This window comes from Thunnus albacares, chromosome 3, assembly GCF_914725855.1.
Source record: "Thunnus albacares chromosome 3, fThuAlb1.1, whole genome shotgun sequence".
Taxonomy (NCBI): domain Eukaryota; kingdom Metazoa; phylum Chordata; class Actinopteri; order Scombriformes; family Scombridae; genus Thunnus; species Thunnus albacares.
Window position 1 is genome coordinate 19,943,671 of NC_058108.1, and position 18,217 is coordinate 19,961,887.

At 42.0% G+C, this 18,217-nt stretch overlaps 1 protein-coding gene across 3 annotated transcripts in view; it reads left to right on the plus strand.

Annotated features, from left to right (window-relative positions):
• Positions 1 to 14,985, plus strand: part of si:dkey-117m1.4 (serine/arginine repetitive matrix protein 1) — a 21,267-nt gene extending 6,282 nt beyond the window's left edge. Inside the window, exons 2-9 of one of the 3 annotated variants that reach the window (XM_044346902.1) lie at positions 2,098 to 2,192; positions 2,595 to 2,676; positions 3,754 to 4,123; positions 7,013 to 7,087; positions 8,096 to 9,240; positions 10,014 to 10,843; positions 11,121 to 11,375; positions 12,997 to 14,985. In XM_044346902.1, the coding sequence (XP_044202837.1) occupies positions 2,098 to 2,192; positions 2,595 to 2,676; positions 3,754 to 4,123; positions 7,013 to 7,087; positions 8,096 to 9,240; positions 10,014 to 10,843; positions 11,121 to 11,375; positions 12,997 to 13,250 (3,106 nt within the window). In that variant the 3' untranslated portion in view covers positions 13,251 to 14,985. The remainder of the gene's footprint in view (positions 1 to 2,097; positions 2,193 to 2,594; positions 2,677 to 3,753; positions 4,124 to 7,012; positions 7,088 to 8,095; positions 9,241 to 10,013; positions 10,844 to 11,120; positions 11,376 to 12,996) is intronic. The other 2 variants (XM_044346904.1, XM_044346903.1) reach the window with 2 other exon arrangements.
• The last annotated feature ends 3,232 nt before the right edge of the window (positions 14,986 to 18,217 follow it).

Sequence of the window (18,217 nt, forward strand, 5' to 3'; positions counted from 1 at the left end):
CTCTCTTAAACACACACACAGACACACAGACGCACACAGACACACACAGACACAGACATGCGCTCACAGTATCACGAGTCCAGATGGGAATGGAGTGGATCAATACAAAGACAGTGGGTCTGGTTGATATCTCTGCTGAATGAGTATCTCTCTCTGTGTTCTGTCTCTGTCTGTCTTTTCTCTCTTTTGCTCCCTTTTTCTATTTTTCTCCCTCTGTCTGTTTTCAGCTGCTTCAGTTTTTTTTCTGTCCTTTCCCTTTTTTTTTTCTTCTTTCCTTTCTTCCTCTCCTCTGTGTTTTTCCCTTTCTCCTCTCTCGTATGCACGCACACACACACACACACACACACACACACACTAACACAGACAGTAATGAACACTTCAAAATCCAAAGCACGATCTTCCTATGGCCTAGTTTTAAAAGCCTCCAATGTCATGCAAGTAAAAAATAGAGTGACAGAGAGAGGCACACACTCACAGGAAAACAATATATTGAGATCTGTGTTAACTGAACTAGTCGAGAAATCGGCAGAGGAAAGAATCAGTCTGGCTTTTCAAAGCACGGAGGTTTTGGCATGGATTTAGTCTGAAGAAGATAATCTCGCTTGGCCATTCTGGGCTCACACAGGTGGCTCCGTTTGAGCTCTCTGGGGTAAAGGCACACTCCTTAGTGGTGATCCAGGGGTCAGAGCACTCAAGTGTAAACACTAACTAGATCGCAGAATCTTACTGTGGTTAGTGTGGTCATTATTATATAAGACTACTGCTTATATAATCATTCACTTTGTTGATTTGTCTCAAAACTGTAAAAAAAAAAAAAAAAAAAAACATTTGGAGTTTGTTAATTTGTTAAAAACTGATGAGTCGCAGGGTGTTTGTTGCTTTTTGTCCTTTTCATGGGATGTTTATATCCAATAATGAAACATTACATACTGGCAAATTATAAGTCAGTTTGTGTGGCATTTGTTTTCATTAAACTCTTTCTTTAAGTTTAATATACTTTACATCCCATAATCATTTCATAATGTGATTTAAAGAAACAGGCTGACAAGTTTCCCTGTTCATTGGTTCTTAATTTAAATATGTAGAGCTACTTAAATACTTTTTTGGACACCGCCTGAAATGTGTCTGTGACATCAATTATTGAAAACAATCAAATACCAAAAGTTGACACCAAATGTCTGGTGTGTAATATATATTCATTACTTATTCTTTAAATCATAACTATGCCAAGTTTAGATTCTGTTTCATGTTGGCAGAGTTCATGCACGCTTGCTTGTGTTTAGACAACGTTTAAGAATGAGAGAAGTTTTGTTTCTTTTCTTAAATGTTAAAAAAGGTTTTGTAGAAAAACATGAGTATTGTCCACTTGGTTCGTTTTGCTATCAGTAGCAAAACTCAGGTAGTGAACTGGTAATATAGAAAAAATTCAAATGATACTCAACTATAGTTGTAGGTTGTTTTGTTTTTGTTGACGATTTTACTTGTTTTGGGGTTTTTTTCTACCACTTTAGGCTGCGTACACAGGTGCTCTGAGATTGAAAAAATGAAATAGTTGCTTCATTTTTTTAGGGTTAAGGGTCAGGAATGCACAAGAAAGATTTAAAGGCTACCATGAATCATCTATGGTGGTCCAGAGGGGACAGTAGTCACATTCTCATATGAATATTTGACTTTTGTTTTTTTTTTAAAAATTAGAGGTTACTCTTAATTACTGGAGGAAACTCTTGTTACTAAATTAATATTTCTCAGGAATTACTTTACATGAATATTCAATTGTGCTTTTGCCCTGAGCTCAGTGTAATTTCTGAACTTGCTGTGTGGTGAAGAAGTCTCAATATCAGGGTGTGTTTCATGCTCCCGTCTCACACATTTAAGAGTAGCAGTTAAAATAATCATTGTCTGTGCTGTGTCTGTCTCACTGTGTTTTTTTTTTGGTATTTTGTGTGCTTGTATGGAAGGGCAAAACGTAGTTTGTATTGATCCATTAGGTGGCCATCAGCTTATTGATTACTCTTTGACCTGATTGATGTGAAGTTTGGCCAGTAGGCCGATTGATTAAATGATAATTGCGTGTGTGTCTGTGTGTATTCTCTCCAGGCGCGGCTGTGGAAGGAAAAGGAAAGGGACACCCGTGAAAGTCTTTGTTACACACACTGAGGAGGAGAACGTGCCTGAACACAGCTTCAACCCAGGTGTGTATGTGTGTGTGTGTGTGTGTGTGTGTGTGTGTGTTTTATCTGCATGCCATATTCTTAGTGCCATCAACTGTGTGTGTGTGCGCTGTGTGTGGTGTGTGCATGTGCATCTGTCTGTGTGTCTGTGTGATCGGTGTGGGGGTGGAGCGTGTGCAAGTGAGTGTGACCTACTTTTGTGCATGTGTGCATGTATATATATATTTATATATTTATATATATATATATGTGTGTGTGTGTGTGTGCTTGCCCATGTATGTGCTGCGATGTGCACCTGTGTATGTGCTCTAGGAGAAAGGGGCGATGACCTTCGTGTGTGTGTGTGTGTGTGTGTGTGCATATGTATGTGTGTCTGCATACTTGCATGTAATCCTTTTATACTGACTGTTGTTGTGCTCTCAGGTGATCGTAAGGAAGCAGCAGAGAATAAACGGCCCACACTGGACGGGCCTTTCTACAACACAGAGCCTGCTCCTCACAACTGGTAAGTGTAAATTTGTGTCGTTAAATTAATTGATGTTAGTAGATTTTTTTTTTTGCTGTTATCTTAATATAATAAATATGTCTTCTACATGTGTACATGAATAAAAATGGTTAAACAGTCCCCGCAGGCTGGTGCTTTTGCTCAGCCTTTAGATTTAGAAAATAATGAATGGTTGCTGATCTTAACTCTGCACTTGAGGACAGCTTTGTGTGAGAGCAGCTTCTCTGAATCCTTGTCCCCAGGACTCACACAGCCCTGCTGTTTTTCATTTGAGCCATATAATCAGGCTGATTTATACCTGAAATGTCAGAAGAATGCAGTTGACTAACCGGTAGGATAGAAAATCACCAGCACACATAGGACGATGATTGAGAATCACTGCCCTGAAGCGCTGGCATGAGCTTGTATGTGTGGATTTTTAGTGTTTGCTTCGTACTCATTCAGCTGCTGTGGATCCCCACAGCAAAACACAGGACCCTGTGGCTAGAAGAATGTAAATACAATGAGAAAACATTATTATTACAATTCTATCACAACTGTTCATGTATGATTGAAAAATACCAGTTAGAGCACACACGGCTAAATCATGGACTGGATGCAGGATCAAAGCTGGATTTTAGAACATGTGACCCTTCTACAGATGTTCTCACAGAGAAATGGATTCATTAGAATAGGAAAATACTGCAATTAATGATTGTTGTCATCATTGTTTAATTTGGCAATGATTTTTCTTGATAACTGATAAATAGTTTTACTTGATAAAATGACAAAAGAATTGAAAAAATCTTTTTCCCAGAGCCCAAGATGAAGCACCACCAACAGTACAAAACCCTCAAATTAATATATGTTTGGCATTTTTGCTTGATAAACGACAATCAATTATAGAAAGTACTGTTGATTTTAATTGACTGTTTCAATATTGAAAAATACACAATAGAGTGACAACATATCTTTTCAGTCCAACCAAGAAAAAAAAATTAATGGCATGGGAACAGAACAGAAATATACCTACAGCACATGTTTTCTGATGAAGGTAGTGAATTGTACTTCCATTCCCCTTCCCCCCTCACCTCCCAGCAGTCTATCGGAGCAGGCTCACGACAAAGTCTCCAATGCATCCAAGACCAGCTCCTGCTCAGCCTCTACACCAGCTCCAGCTCCAGCTGCCTCCTCTGCCCCAACCCCAACACCAGTCCCGGCTCCTGCCCCGGCCACAGCGACTTCAGCTCAGGCCCCGTCTCTGACCCCTGCGTCCACAGCTCCGGCTGCCCCAACAGCCTCTGCTCCAGCCCCGACAGCCAGCTCCTTCCCTCCTTCCCCTAACTGTCGCATCAGAGAGGTCCACTGTGGCAGCCAGGTGCGACTGGTTGTAATCGCCATCCGAGACATCACCAAGGGAGAGGAGATCACTGTGGACTACAGCCTGACAGAGTGGGGAGAGAACCTGGTCAGTGCCTGCAAGAGCATGCAAAGACACATGTGTACACCACACAGTTTCTGTTAAGATAATTATGATTACAATGACATTCATTCCCTCACCACTAACCCCCAAATCCTGTTAAACCAGCTATTTGATGATGTGCATTTAGTTTTTGATACTGCCAGTACAGCTACAGTGTAATTCAGTTGGAGAGAAGATGTTCAGCAAGAAACATTGAAATTTGGTGCTGAATTAAACAGCAAGGGCTTCATGCTGGACTCACCATTTCGCATTCATGCTCAGCTGTCATTCAGGGAGAAATTAGTTGTAACAGAGGAAAAGACATGAGTCTTTCCACCAACAGAAGCCTCAATAGACCAGGGGCCTCATTTATAAAACAGTGCATAGGATCCAAACCAAAAGTGTACGTGTGCACAAAAGCTGAAAATGGCGTGCACCAAAAAAAAAAAAATCTGATTTATAAAACTGTGTGCACGCACAAATGCACATATATTATCCTTTTATACATCACAATCAACTTGAAAATGTGTGCACGTGGACGAACTTCATATCCCAACCCTTACACTCCCACAATTAACCTTAAATAGTCAATGCAGAAGCCCTCATGAATACTGATGTATATGTTGTTTGTGTGGAGAACGGCAACAGTAAAAGAAGAAAGTTTGAGAGGCTGACGGCTGCAGCAGCTGTTAATGCTGTCGGTGCAACAAACAAAACAATTCCTGAAATTAAACAAAGTGGTCAGACATGGAGGTGCCAAGAGGCACATTGCTGCACATGTATGGACTAGTGGAGGCTCAGGGACGCCGAACCTCACCGCTTGGTATTTTGTTAAGCATCTGCTGCATATAGACACATGGCCGATGAGACCACACACTCAATATCTAAAACACAATAAACACTATTCATTTATAATTAGTCCAAAATCCAGCATACAGGTGTTTCTCTAATTTACACAGTCCATATATGAGTGCAGGTGGTGAAAATGTGCTGGGTGAGGTGACAGGAGAAGGCAGAGTGTGCCACCGTGGTGTCTTCAGCAACAGCCTTGTGTTCACTGCAGCGATTTTACAAACAAAAAATATATGAAAACTAAAATCAAACTTGGTGATATATGCACAGCATTAGAAGGTATTATTTTAAATCTGTTAGCACTCTGTTCTGTAATTCTTTAAAGCTATTTGATATAATCTTGGATTTCTACTACCGATGATGATATTTTCATCAGTTAGTTAACATGGTTGAGGTGAAAAGGAATCAGTATATTCACACTTAATATTGGGGAAAAGTATGCCAGACTTTCCAGAATCCTTCCACATCCTGGCATCATCCTGGCATTTCAGCAGCTGCGGTGCTGCTCCACAACTGACCACAAGTGTAAGTAGCATACGGTCCAGCTCTCTCCTCTGCCCTCCGGGGGTGGGGATGGTGAAATGCGCTGATGAAATATTAAGCAGAATTTGATGTGATATTTGAGTTGGCTTATATCTTTTTAAAGTTGAAAGGTGCTTATGGAAAAGTTATGGCTCATTAGCACATGTGGAAGTAACACTACTGGCTTGAAAGTTTATAATAAAGTGGATCTATAATTAACATGTGATATGAAATGAAATGAAATGTGTGAGAGAGGAATCATTATACAATCTGGCTTCAATTCACCACCTCACCATCTGTGTCGCTAATATCCCCTGTCTCGAAAATGTTTGTACGCGTGGGTCAGTGTTTCCATACAGGTGCGCACATTCTCCCGTCAAGTTTGCTTTTATAAATCTCAACGTTTTCATGGGAAGTGGCGTACGCCTCTTTCAGGCCCCATTTTGTGCAAATACAACAAGTAAAAATGAGGCCCCAGAACACTATGCAGCCACAGGACATAATGTTTTGATTGGGTGGAGCCACTCATACTTGTTCCTCTTAGTAGTTTTTATTTTCAACTGCCTAACCATAATCTCCAAACTTAATTTCTAATCCAAAACCAACCATTTCACTAGATTAAGGCACAGAACTTTACTTGTACACTTGGTCCTCACAAGTATATATATATACACTCATACATTGTGCATATCTCTGTTGACTTCAGAGAGGCAACCATATGTGTATTTACACACTGATGAGCAGCTTCTCACACACACACACACACACACACACACACACACACACACACACACACACACACACACACACACACACACACACACACACACATACATACATACATACATACATACAGTCTGTCACGCACACAGATGTAGAGATTCACACATGTACACATTCTTTCTACATACACACACACACAAAGCTAAGCAAGGCATGGGGTTACCATGGTGATGGCTGAGCTCCAGTTTTCTCTCTACCTATAGTGCTTTAGCAACAGTAACCATGGTTATTACATGACATCTGTTCCTTTAATGGATCTCATTAGATTGGATCAATTTACTCAACAAAATGATGATACCAGGATCCATTTAGGGAAATTAAATTGATGAAAACTGAGAAATTGACATCAGTGGTTCAACTGGGACCACGGATGCTCGCGGTTCTTTCAGAGCCAAATTTTAATGTCTTAAAATTTTCCAAGATGAAGTCTGAAGTACATCTTTCTTGGCTCCAAGAAAAGCAGTTTTTATTACTGGTTGATTTGTGCTGTACATAGTGATCCATTTGATTAACCTTGTTTATTGCTCACAAGAAGTTAACAGTGTTTGAAGGCATATTTCTGTTCAGTCCCTTTGTTTGGCTTGTAGTGAGGATTTGGAGTCTTAATCAACCTCAGTGCCAGCGACCAACTGTGGAGGGGTGTCCTCCTTTCTGAATGACAGCTGAGGCTGATTGTGATGGCAAACGTTAATGAGCAGTGTGCCGGCTGTTTTAATGTGACTGCTCTGTGTTTTACAGGGTTTCCGTGGTACTGTATCTCCAGCGCAACACGAGTGTAACTCTGACACTGAGAATAACAGCAGTATCAAAAAGGTAAAAGACAAATGCCACCTGTTTCCTAAAAGCACACAGTTACACCGACAAAACATCAATTTAAAGTGTGCAGTTCTGTTGTTACTACACATTGTCCACCAATTGCCAAATTTAACACCCAGGTTACTTTTTACTGTAACTTATGTTCCTTAATGACATCTTCTAAGTAGCAACTGGTTACTTTAGTAATTTAACCTTTATAAATAATTGTCTTTAATAAGCATAAAAAACTAAGCACGTCTTTTGATCAATTCTTTAATTAAATGCGATATTGAGTTGTACATATATTGTGTTAATATTTAAGAAAACAAAATTCTTACACCTTGTAATACTGGCAAAAAATCCACTGTAAGAGGGCCTTTAATTTCAAATCACAATACGTACAGTATTTTGCATAAATATTTACTAGGGAGTGCTTTTCCTAAAAATGTTGCTGCCTAACATCTCTGTACATTAGAAACAGAACATGATGAACAAATGTTGATGTGGCACTGCTGTGCCTGCAAGATGCCACCTGTCTGGATGTGGGTGGACATCACTTATGTTGGAAGCAACATCATTATCATCAGGTCCTCTTCTCCCTGCTCTAGATAATTGTTTTATTATGTGTTGTAATGTCATAAGACCAGTGGTTTACAGTGAATAAGCAGTGTGCTAGTGACCACTGTTTTAAGAAAAGCACATCTTGGCAGCTAGAAGGTTTTTCTCTCCAGATTCTGAGCCTCAGGGTCATTTTTGCAGAATTATCACAAACTTAGCTGCAACAAACCATATACAGGAAAGCAAAGTAATGAAGTGCAACTTTGAGAAAGGAACAGAAAAGCCAATATATATAAAAAAGTAATTTATTAAGTTTTTGTGCCAAAGTTAAGTGCCAAACCTTCAACACAACTTAAACCTACACACTATTGTTTTGTAATCATTGTGATAAGACTGCAAAAAAATGTCTTAGGGACAGCAGGTGACATGATCTCTTTTCCCCTCTCTGTCACTGTCTCTATCTTCCAGGAGGACGAGCCCCTCTCTCTCACAACCCAGCAGCAGCGGCAACAACAGCAACAACAGCATCAGGAGTACGTCACCCCCTCATGGTCTCTCTCCCCCTCCTCCTCCCCCATCTCCCACTCTGATGCCAGTGACTCAGACGCAGGGGATGAGGACAACTCCAGCCCCCGGGGACGCGCACCACGTCGGCGCAAGAAACGGCGCGGCACTCCTTCAAAGAAAAAGACCCCCCATCGGACCCCACCCGGGCGTCAGCCACCACTCTCCTCCGGCAGTGTTCCTCATCACAACCGTCCACTTCCCTCATCCCACCCTTCACCACAGTCGTCTCCTCCCTGCTCGCCTTCCTCCTCTTCTTCAGCTAAGCCTGTGTTCAAAACTCCAGCTCCGCTGGGCCCCAACAGCACAAGCAACGTCAACACAAATGTCCCCAGAGGAGGAGTGTCCATAGACTCCATGCGCCAAACCTGCGAGTACTGTGGACGTCACTTCCGCTCCTTGGGCCGCCATTTAGACAAACATCATGCCCACCAACCAGACGTGTGCTCCGCCCTAGTGGAGCGCTACACACAGATGCCCCGCCTGCATGCACAGAGCACAAACTCCGCTGCAGTTCACACTCAGCAGCATTCAAAGTCGTCACAGGCTGCGACACAGAGCCGCAGCTCAGAACTTCCACAGAGTGGTGTCCAGGACCTCTCCATGTCTCCACCTACTCTCACAGCGGCCAACCAATCCCCTGCCTCCTCTGGAAGAAACTCCACCCCACCTGTGCTGACTCCTCCGCGAGGACAGAACGCAGTGCCAGTGTCTGTCTTAAAGAGGAGCCCACCCCCTGTGGCTGTGCCCCCGTCCAGGAAGGGGGGAGTGAGGAGGCTAAAGAAAGACAGACAGGAGGAAGAGGATGAGGAGGATGAAGATGAAGAAGATGTAGAGGTAGTGGAGGTAAAGAGGCCCAAAGAAGAGGAGGATGTAGAGGTGGTGTGCCCTCAGTCCTTCAGCAGCAAGTCGGCCAAAGAGATGGACCCACCAAAAGAAGAGGAAGATGAGGAGGATGAAGAGGAAGAGGAGGAGGAGGAGGAGGAGAATGGAGTGATGGAGGTGGAAGATGAAAGTGGGACAGAGGATAAGGAAAAGGACCTGCTGAGGTAAATTGATGTTGTCTTATCTTGCTCTGTGAGCAAATTTGTAAGATTGTGTCTGAACCTCTGCAGGTATTCTTGGCACAAATTTGTTCCCTCCAATTACTCAGTTTGTTCTCTTGATTGCAATTAACAGTTACTCCATAAAATGTTTAAGGATTCCAAAGATAACAGAACATTGTGCTCACAGTCAAAAGCAAAAGCACTGTATATTCATGTTTGTCAGGCCAGATTCTTTACTACCTTACAACTTTATTTTTCAAAGTTGACCAACACACTGCTGAAAAACACCCAGCAAGTAGCATCAAAACTGTATGAGAAAGAGTGTTGATGGGACGATGACAAACGGAATGTATACATAACTTAACACTTTTTATTTAAAGAGAAGAAACTCTGTAGTTTATCTCTCTGTCAAAATACAGGTACTAGCCAAATAACAATCTCTCCCTCCCTAACTGACTGTACCAGCCACAACAACCTGTAATTTCAGTTTTGCCGGCATAATGAGCATTATTAGCTTTTAGAAATGAATTAATACAAGGACACAATAAAAAAAAAAGATAACCTGTGCTCACACTATATGAATTCAGAGATTAGTTACTAACTCAAAGGACCAGATTACTAATTTGTGCACACAAATCACATAATAGCTGGTATATTAAAAATGTGGTGCTTTTAGACTAAAGGGTATTGCAACAAACTACCCAAAAACTGAATCAGAAACTAATACTATTTAAATGAGTATTTGAACTAATATCTCACTTTCTCTCTTCTTCCAGTGGTTCAGGGCGTCACCACATGCTGCCCCTCCTCTCGTCCTTGTCCTCTCTGGTTCTGTACCTCCGTCGGCTGCAGCACTCAGCCTTCTTGTCCCTATCTCGGCAGCTACAGTCAGCTGAAGCCTGGCGCCTTCTCTGTCACTCCAGCCTGGCGCTCCTCATCCTGTACAATCGACGACGTGAGTGTGAGGTCTCCAAGCTGTCCATCGCTGAATACCGAGCTCGCATCACTCCCCAGTGCCCTGTGCCCGTCCCGCCTGGTGCCCCTCCGGCTCTCACCCCACTGGAGGCTTCCCTGTCCCCCTTTGAGCGCCTGGTGCTTCCCCACCTCCCTCGAGTAGGGGTCCAGGGTAAACGTGGACGCATCCAGCCCCTCATTCTCCCCCCTCACTGCGAGCCCTGCCTGGAGCTCCTCCTGCAGACACGGCAAGATGTGGGAGTTGACCCCACAAACCCGTATGTCTTCGCCAGGCCCTACCACTCTCCTGCCACACCACTGCGAGGCACCGACCTCCTCCGCAGCTTGGCCCGCTCCAGCGGTACCCGCAACCCTCGAGCCCTGACACAGACCAGGGTTCGGCGCCAGGTAGCAATTCTGACCCAGTTGCTGCTTCTTGGAGAGGGAGAGGAGCCCGGGCAGCTGGGAGGCAGCGCTGTTGAGAGGCTGGAGCACTTCCTGGAGAGAGAATACCATGTGACGCAGAACTGTGCCGGAATTGGCCAAGACCCAGGCCTGATGGGCAGAGTGGGCCGGGTTGTGCTGTGTGGAGAGAGAGACGGAGTGCTGTTCAGAGGAATGAGCCTGAACCACATCTGCTTGGAACTGGATGGTGAGATGGATGGATGGCTGAACTAATGAGTGCGACTGGTGACTTGTTCTGTTGTCCAAGTCAAGCTGTTTCATCCCTCCCTTTATGGTGCCGGACATACCCTGGCTGGAAAAGGATTACCAGCATCCTTCCAGTTTATGTGGATGTCTGTGTGTGAATGGGAAGTGTTGGAAATGGGAACATATAGACTAGTGAGACATTAGACTAATAAAGTTCTTCTTTTTTCTTTCCTCCCTCCTGTCTTCCTGCAACCTTTCCTTTCCCTCCTCCTCTCCAGTTATGTCAGGAAACTCTGCAGACTCGTACTCAGAGGGAGAGTCCGAAGGTGAACAGATGAAGGAGAAGCCCGAGACGCCCACCCCCGCTCCCGCCCCGACACCGACACCAACACCCACCCTGCTGTATGTCAGGAAGGGCAAGAACAACGGGCGTGTGGGACGACCCAAGAAGCTCAAGAACACCCAGCCACCCCCTCCGCCGCCCCCACCTCCACTTGTCAACCGCAAGAGAGGCTCAGGTCAGCCCAAATCAGGTTTGTTTGGGTTTCAAGTGAAAGTGAACGTAAACAGTTAAATTAAAAGCAGAGAAGTAAAAAAAAAAATGAGGAAAATTGTGCAGGAAAGAATAAAAAACTGTTGCAATAAAACCTAACAAACAAAAGTCAAGATAATGAAGCAACTAAATAACAAATAATAGAGTAATAAAAAAATCAATGAATACAAGAGCAAGTCACGAATTATTATGTGAAATGTGAAAAAAAAACAAGAAAACCAGAAGAGAAAAAAACATTATAGCATAGACTGTTCAAGCTGTTTGGATCACCAGACAGGCTCTGAGTCAGTATTTGAAGATGAAGCTCAAGGTGTATCAGTGGGTTTTTATTTCAGCAGGAACGTTTCAAAGGTCAAATGAAAGAAAACACTGTTAAGAACACATTCAACAGAAATAAAATAATATTTGCAAGTACAGGATTCCCCATTGGAAAGTAACAAGTGATGTCTTGCAAGGTGCAAATGGTCAATATCTTACGTTAAAGTTGTGTAGAATCAGTGTCAGAGTGGAGGAATGCTTTATGTGGGGATCAGACTGATTTTAAATTATATAGTAAATGACATTTTTGATGAACTGATTTCAATGTCAAATTAATTTTAAATGTAAGTGAGGGACGTGTAATTGATTTTTTTCCTCAATGTTTGAGTTTTTAAATTTGTATGTGATTCACAATTTGTAGCATTTTTAGATTTAGAGACAATTTCCTTTACGTGTTTTACGTGTTTTGTCCTTAAGGGCCACCGTACATTTGACAGCACCATTTGTGGCAAAACAATGTCAGCCTGTAATAAACTGGAATCTGAAACAGGGCTGCAACCAATTGTTGCTTTCATCATCCATTTAACTGCCAGTTAATTTCTCACTAAATCTATTAATCATTACAGCTATAAATGATGAATAAATGACATTATCCCAATGCCCAAGGTGACGTCTTTGAGTAACAGTCCAAACCTCAGAGGTATTCAATTTACTATCATAGAAGACTATTAAAACTCTGACATATTCACATTTAAACAGCGGAGGCCAGTGAGTTTTTTGCATTCTCGCTTTGAAAATTACTTAACTGAATAAATTGTTGCCGATTAAACTAATTGTTTCAGCTCTAATCAGAAAAGCACAAAAACAAGTAGCTTTGAGTACTGTGGTTTACATTATCAAAAGTCATCCAGACTGTGTAGCAGACACACAGTATTGTCAAAGCAACAAAATAAAACAATTCTAATTATTATGGGAACAAAAAACAATGTGCAGAGTCTGTGTGTGGACTTTTTTGCCTTCATCCCCCTGATTGGTCAAACACCTGGTATCAAAAGGTTTTGACTGCCAGTGAAGACGTTTCTTTACATTAGTTACATTTTTACTGTTACTTTCACAGTTTTAAAGATGCAGATGATATTTATTTGAAAGGATAAAATGTCTGAGATGGTATGATGGAGCTTAAATTTGTGTTTTCCTAAAGGCTGGATTATAGTTCAGTGAGCATTCTTAAAATACAGAATTTTTGTTTCTTGTGAAAACAATGACGTTTGTGCAACTATGGTTGGTGAATTTGTTAATAAGCAGGAAAAAACTGACTCCATTCCCTCCTCCTGTCTTCTCAGGAAAGCGTGGCGTCCTGAAGCGTCCGTGGTCAGAGGCGGAGCGCGCGGCAGTCGAGGAGCACCTGACCCAAAACATCACCGAGCTCCGTGTCCCCGCAAAGGCTGACTGTGAGCGCTGCCTGCAGCAGTGCCCCTTACTGGTCAGCAACCACCGTGACTGGCGAGCCATCAAGTTCTACTGCCACAACCGCATTCAGCTGCTGAAGAAAAACCAGCGGCGTGAAAGCGAGCCGCAGCCCCTCACTGTCTGCTGAGAGGAGAAGCAGTCGGGGGGGGCAGGGGGAAAGGAGGGTAGAGCCTAGTAGATGTCTGGTGTGGTGCAGCTGATCAGAGCAGATTCTCAAATGGTACCCTGCTGCCCAGGAAATGCACTAATTTTGAGAGGACGGTCCTAAATTTCACTCCACCATTCTGGTAGCGTGGTTTGTTTTCAACATCTAATTTGATGAGTGATGGCATTTTTATTTTTAGCCACACAAGAACATAAATTCAAGTCACTTTTTTTGCTGCTTTACTTTAAGGTCTTAAAATTACACTAGAGTCTTTATGGTGCTCCTGGTTTGAGGGTTACAGTGCGAGTCTTGTCGAAAGCAGTGCGCTTGGACGGGTGCCGTTTGAGACATGCCTTTGGGGACTTCAGAGACCACGACGCTGGCTGCAGCCTGTGTCGTGTTGTATATGGACTTTTTTTTTTTTTCTCCTTCCAAAACGGATACACTAGACTGAAATGTAAACAAGGGAGGCGAACGAGCCCTACAGTGTTGTTATATGAACGTCGTGAAGTAGCATTAGTGTTTTATGCACTTGGAGACGTTAATAGGACAAGTGGCCTGTGCTTGGGCCACACTTTTCTTAATAGTGGCTTTATAATTAGAGTAGGCCTATCTAACAGCTAACCTAGAAGAATAGCCAGATCTCTGTTGTAACAAGCTACTTCCTTCATGCAGCTGTGCAATTCTTACCTTGGTTTCATTATATGTAGATCCTTAATTTACAGGTAAGGTACTAGGTAATGAATCAGTTACTACTTTTGCGGTTAGTATTAAGTTTTTCTGTACTGAAATGGAACACAACATTACGATGAAGATGATTTTTTTTGACAAACTCCGCAGCGGGAGTTGTGGGTTTCATGTGAGAGACAATTAAATGGCGTCAGAATGTTGAGATGTTACTTTTGTATACCTAAGATGTTTAGTCAAACTACAAAGCCCAGAAACATTAGAACTGTTCTGAAACCTGTTGGACTTGTGTCCTCTTTCCCAAAAACAGGTACAGAAAATATGTCAGCAGCTACCATTTCCCCCCCCTGAGGAACAGTATATTTATGTTTCTTATTGTTTGTTGTTGTTTTGTTTTTTTTTTTTTTGCCTGTTGCACATTTGTTATTCAAAGCAGTAAAAAGGTGCTATAGGCCAATAAGCTGGATATCACTTTATATGTGGAAAAGAGATTCCCGTCGGTGGTGTTAGAAGTCTCTTAAAAAGTGGGCATTTATCAGAGAAGTGATTGTTCTGTGTCGCCATGTTTGTTGCATTGTCTGTGTTGTCTTTTCCAACGGCTAGAGCTCCTCCTGTCCTTTCTGTCCTTTCTGTCCTTTCCCAGCCACACTACACAGTTTGCAGCTCAACCAGATTTTTGGTTTCTTTTCAGCGATGCTGGAAATCTGTGTCCATAGGACTAAAACCTCCATGAAACCTCAAGACAGATACTTGAAGTTAATTTAAACCTTTTGCAGAATCCTTATGTTCTTTCTTGCTCTAGCCTTGCCAGTTACACTGTACATAACAAATATATTATCATTATGCTAACTGGTCGTTTGTGCTAGACTATATGTAGCTTTTTTCCATTTCTGAGTTATTGCTATCTGTACATAAGCCTGTTTGTAAATACTCCTCAGAGAAACAAAGAAAAAACACAATGTATGACATGCCTTGGTTATTGTGTTATGTTTTTTCTTTTTTATAAGTCTTATAAAAATTTAAAGCTCTATGTTTGGTGTTGTGGTTATTTATTTCAATGCAACATTTTGCCAAAAAGTGAAATGATTCCTTCTGGTGAAAACATTGCAGCAATTTGTAAATTATTAGTTAAATATTTAGAATTTATGTTATCAGAAAATGTGTTGGAGATAATGGCCAGAGGCTCAGTTTTTACAACTGTGTCCACTGCATGTAATTCACTGTTAAACACACTAGATGGAAGTGTTGGTTCATAAACCATAAACTGTTCTCAGAAATAAGTAGAAGGACGATGTAGTTAATGAAGATGCCTGTCTCTCTCCTGGCTATAAAACTGTTAAGCAGGTGCATGTACTGACAGTATGACTCAACTATAGATATCTAAGAAAGCAGCACGAGGTAATTTCTTCATCCTTTTGTCTCTACTGTCTTCTGCTCATGTGACTCCTCGTCTCCAAAGTCAGTCAGGGACTCCTATATTAACAGCAAGATCCTCTGTCATCTGCAGCAATTAACAATCTCCATGTTGCTGTAGCAGTTTGTAATTCATTATTGAAATATTCAGAATTTATGTTATCAGAAAATGTGTTTGTGTTAAAGGTGACTGTCGCTGAGTGTGTTAATGATCAAACTGTAGTAACTGTCAGTGCTGTGATGGGATATTTGCACCAGTTAAAGGTAAAAGCTTTGTAGGTGGCAAAATAATTAGATCTGAAGGACTTTGGCATTCAAGAGATTTCAGTCTTTCTCTTGATTAAATGTTAGAGCTTTGCTTTGAAAAGAGTTTGAGGGGGAGTTGTTTATATATAGAAATACTGAGTGAATATTGTCAAATAATACTCAGTCATAGGAATATCTATATTGCAGTGATATGTTTGCATTCTTAAGAAGTATGTTAATATTTTAGAAAATGCGAGACATGTTGCGATGTTTCTTTTTGTCCAGAAGATGGTGATAAAGTGACTAAATGAACCATCATTTCATCACAATCAAACCGTTAGAAATTTATAAAAGTGAAGAAAGTGTAGTTTGACATTTACCTACTAAGAGCTGGACTCTGTGGCTGCACAAAACCTTAATACAATACTTTTCATGCAGCACACTGAAAGGTAAAAGCCATTATTCCTTTTTGATTCTCCTCATGAAGTCTAAACCAATCACAGGAGGGCATGTAGATGGGATGAATATTGTGCAGAGCAGTGTGAGTTATGTCCAAGATTTGAGATGACTGAGATGTGGATTGTGTAAAAGGGTTTCAACTCATCTGATATTTTCTGCAATAATCTCAGGTTTGGTGGTTTGATTCATCTCCCAACTGTCCGAAGAGCAAGAAACCTCCAAATAAGCATGTCAGTGTGTGGTGGGTGTTCGTTGGTGTGTATAATATATGTGTGAGCAGTGGTGGAAAGTAATTAAGTACATTTACTCAAGTACTGTACTTTTGAGGTACTTGTACATTCTTTGAGTATTTCCATTTGATACTTCTTTATACTTCCTCTCTCTACATTTCAGAGGGAAATATTGTACTTTCTACTCCACTACATTTATTTGACAGCTTTAGTTACTTTTCAGATAAAGATTTGACACAATTGATAATATAACAAGCTTTTAAAATACAACACATTATTAAAGAAGAAATCAACCATTTTGGCTTTTGACGTCTTACAAAAAGCAGTGTGTAGTCGGGGTCACATTTCACATGTCTATGAGTTAACAGCTCCACCAAATAGTGATTTTTCCCTCTAAACTTCTCACATGGTTTCATTTCAATAAATGTTCAAATGATCCAATATTTCAGCAAAAACAAAAGATTAGAGAAAAAGTCCAAAAACTGAAAACAGATTTGTGTATCAGAACTTTTTCTTCTTCTCTCTCCCATTAATCATCTCACGACCCCTCAGGTTTATCTGGTGACCCTTCGGAGGGGCCCAACCCCTTGGTTGGGAACCACTGGACTAAACTAGCTAACTGTATATAAAGTAGTTCAGACTAGCTCCACATCCAGCAGCTAAAACGGTAACATGCTGCTCACACACTGATGCTTCAGTATTAATAATCTAATGATGTCATATATGACGTCGGTGTTTTCCCGCCAGAAGTTGTGTCCCGCCAGAAGCTGTGTCAGAAATCGCCTTTTAGCCAGTTTTTAACCAGTTTTATGCCATATCTATTCAATACTCTTTTAGATATTGGTCGTATTAATCCTACATTCTAACTGGATAAGGTTTTTCAATCAACGGATGCAGATCTTAAGCGGTTTTAAGGACCTGATTTCTACAGTAAATTCAGCCATAATGGCTGTGTGTGTGGGCTGCAATCATCAGTACTCACAGTTGAAAGAGGATATCTACCACCTAAAGACAGAACTTCAAAAAAAGGATCAGCTGATTGACAGCTTTATCTCCATTGCCGCCGCCCAGGCAAAGCACATCTCCCATATGCAATCCTCCAGCCTTATCGCCCCGGCGGCCCACTTGCTCTCCTCTCCCATGTCACAGCTGATCTCGGCCTCTGCTGCCACCCTTCCTTGGCTGCCTTCGGTGCACACCGGCACAGCCCGCCCGGAGAGCCCTGCAGTCGAAGTGGGTGGCCATTCCTCCGAACAAGCGGGAATAGGCGCTGTAGGATGCTGTAGGAGGCCGTCATCAGATGCTAGGGAAATCTTCCTCGGGCTGAGTCTCCTCGCTCCTGCCCACCTGCACAGACTCTCCCATCTGAACAGCTGTCATCGTAGGAGGAGTGCCCGCTGCCCAGTCCAGGTAGATTGCACACTTCACCTCTTCGTCCTCTCATTCCCCCCACTACATTAATCATCGGTGACTCCATAACCAGAGACATCCGTTTCATCAACGCTATTACTCACTGTTTCCCTGGTGCCACAGTTCCCGTGATTCTGGACAAATTACTGTACTTGCTGCCCTCACTCCCAACTTCCATTACACGAATAGTCCTGCATGTAGGGACGAACCGCACTTCCTGTCGGGAGTCTAAGCGCACTAAAAACGACTTTAATCTCCTTTTTAACGTTTTAAAGGACACTGGGAAGTCTGTTTTTATCAGCGGGCCTATTTCCTCTTTCGGGTGCGGAGCTGAGCGCTTTAGCCACATTCTCAGCCTGAACACCTGGCTACACTCAGCATGTAGTGCTCAAAACTTGGCTTTTATTGACAATTTTGTTCTGGGATCGTGACTCGCTCTTCAAAAGAGATAGGATTCATCCCAACAGGCAGGGTACTCAAATGCTGTCGGCAAACCTACAGCAT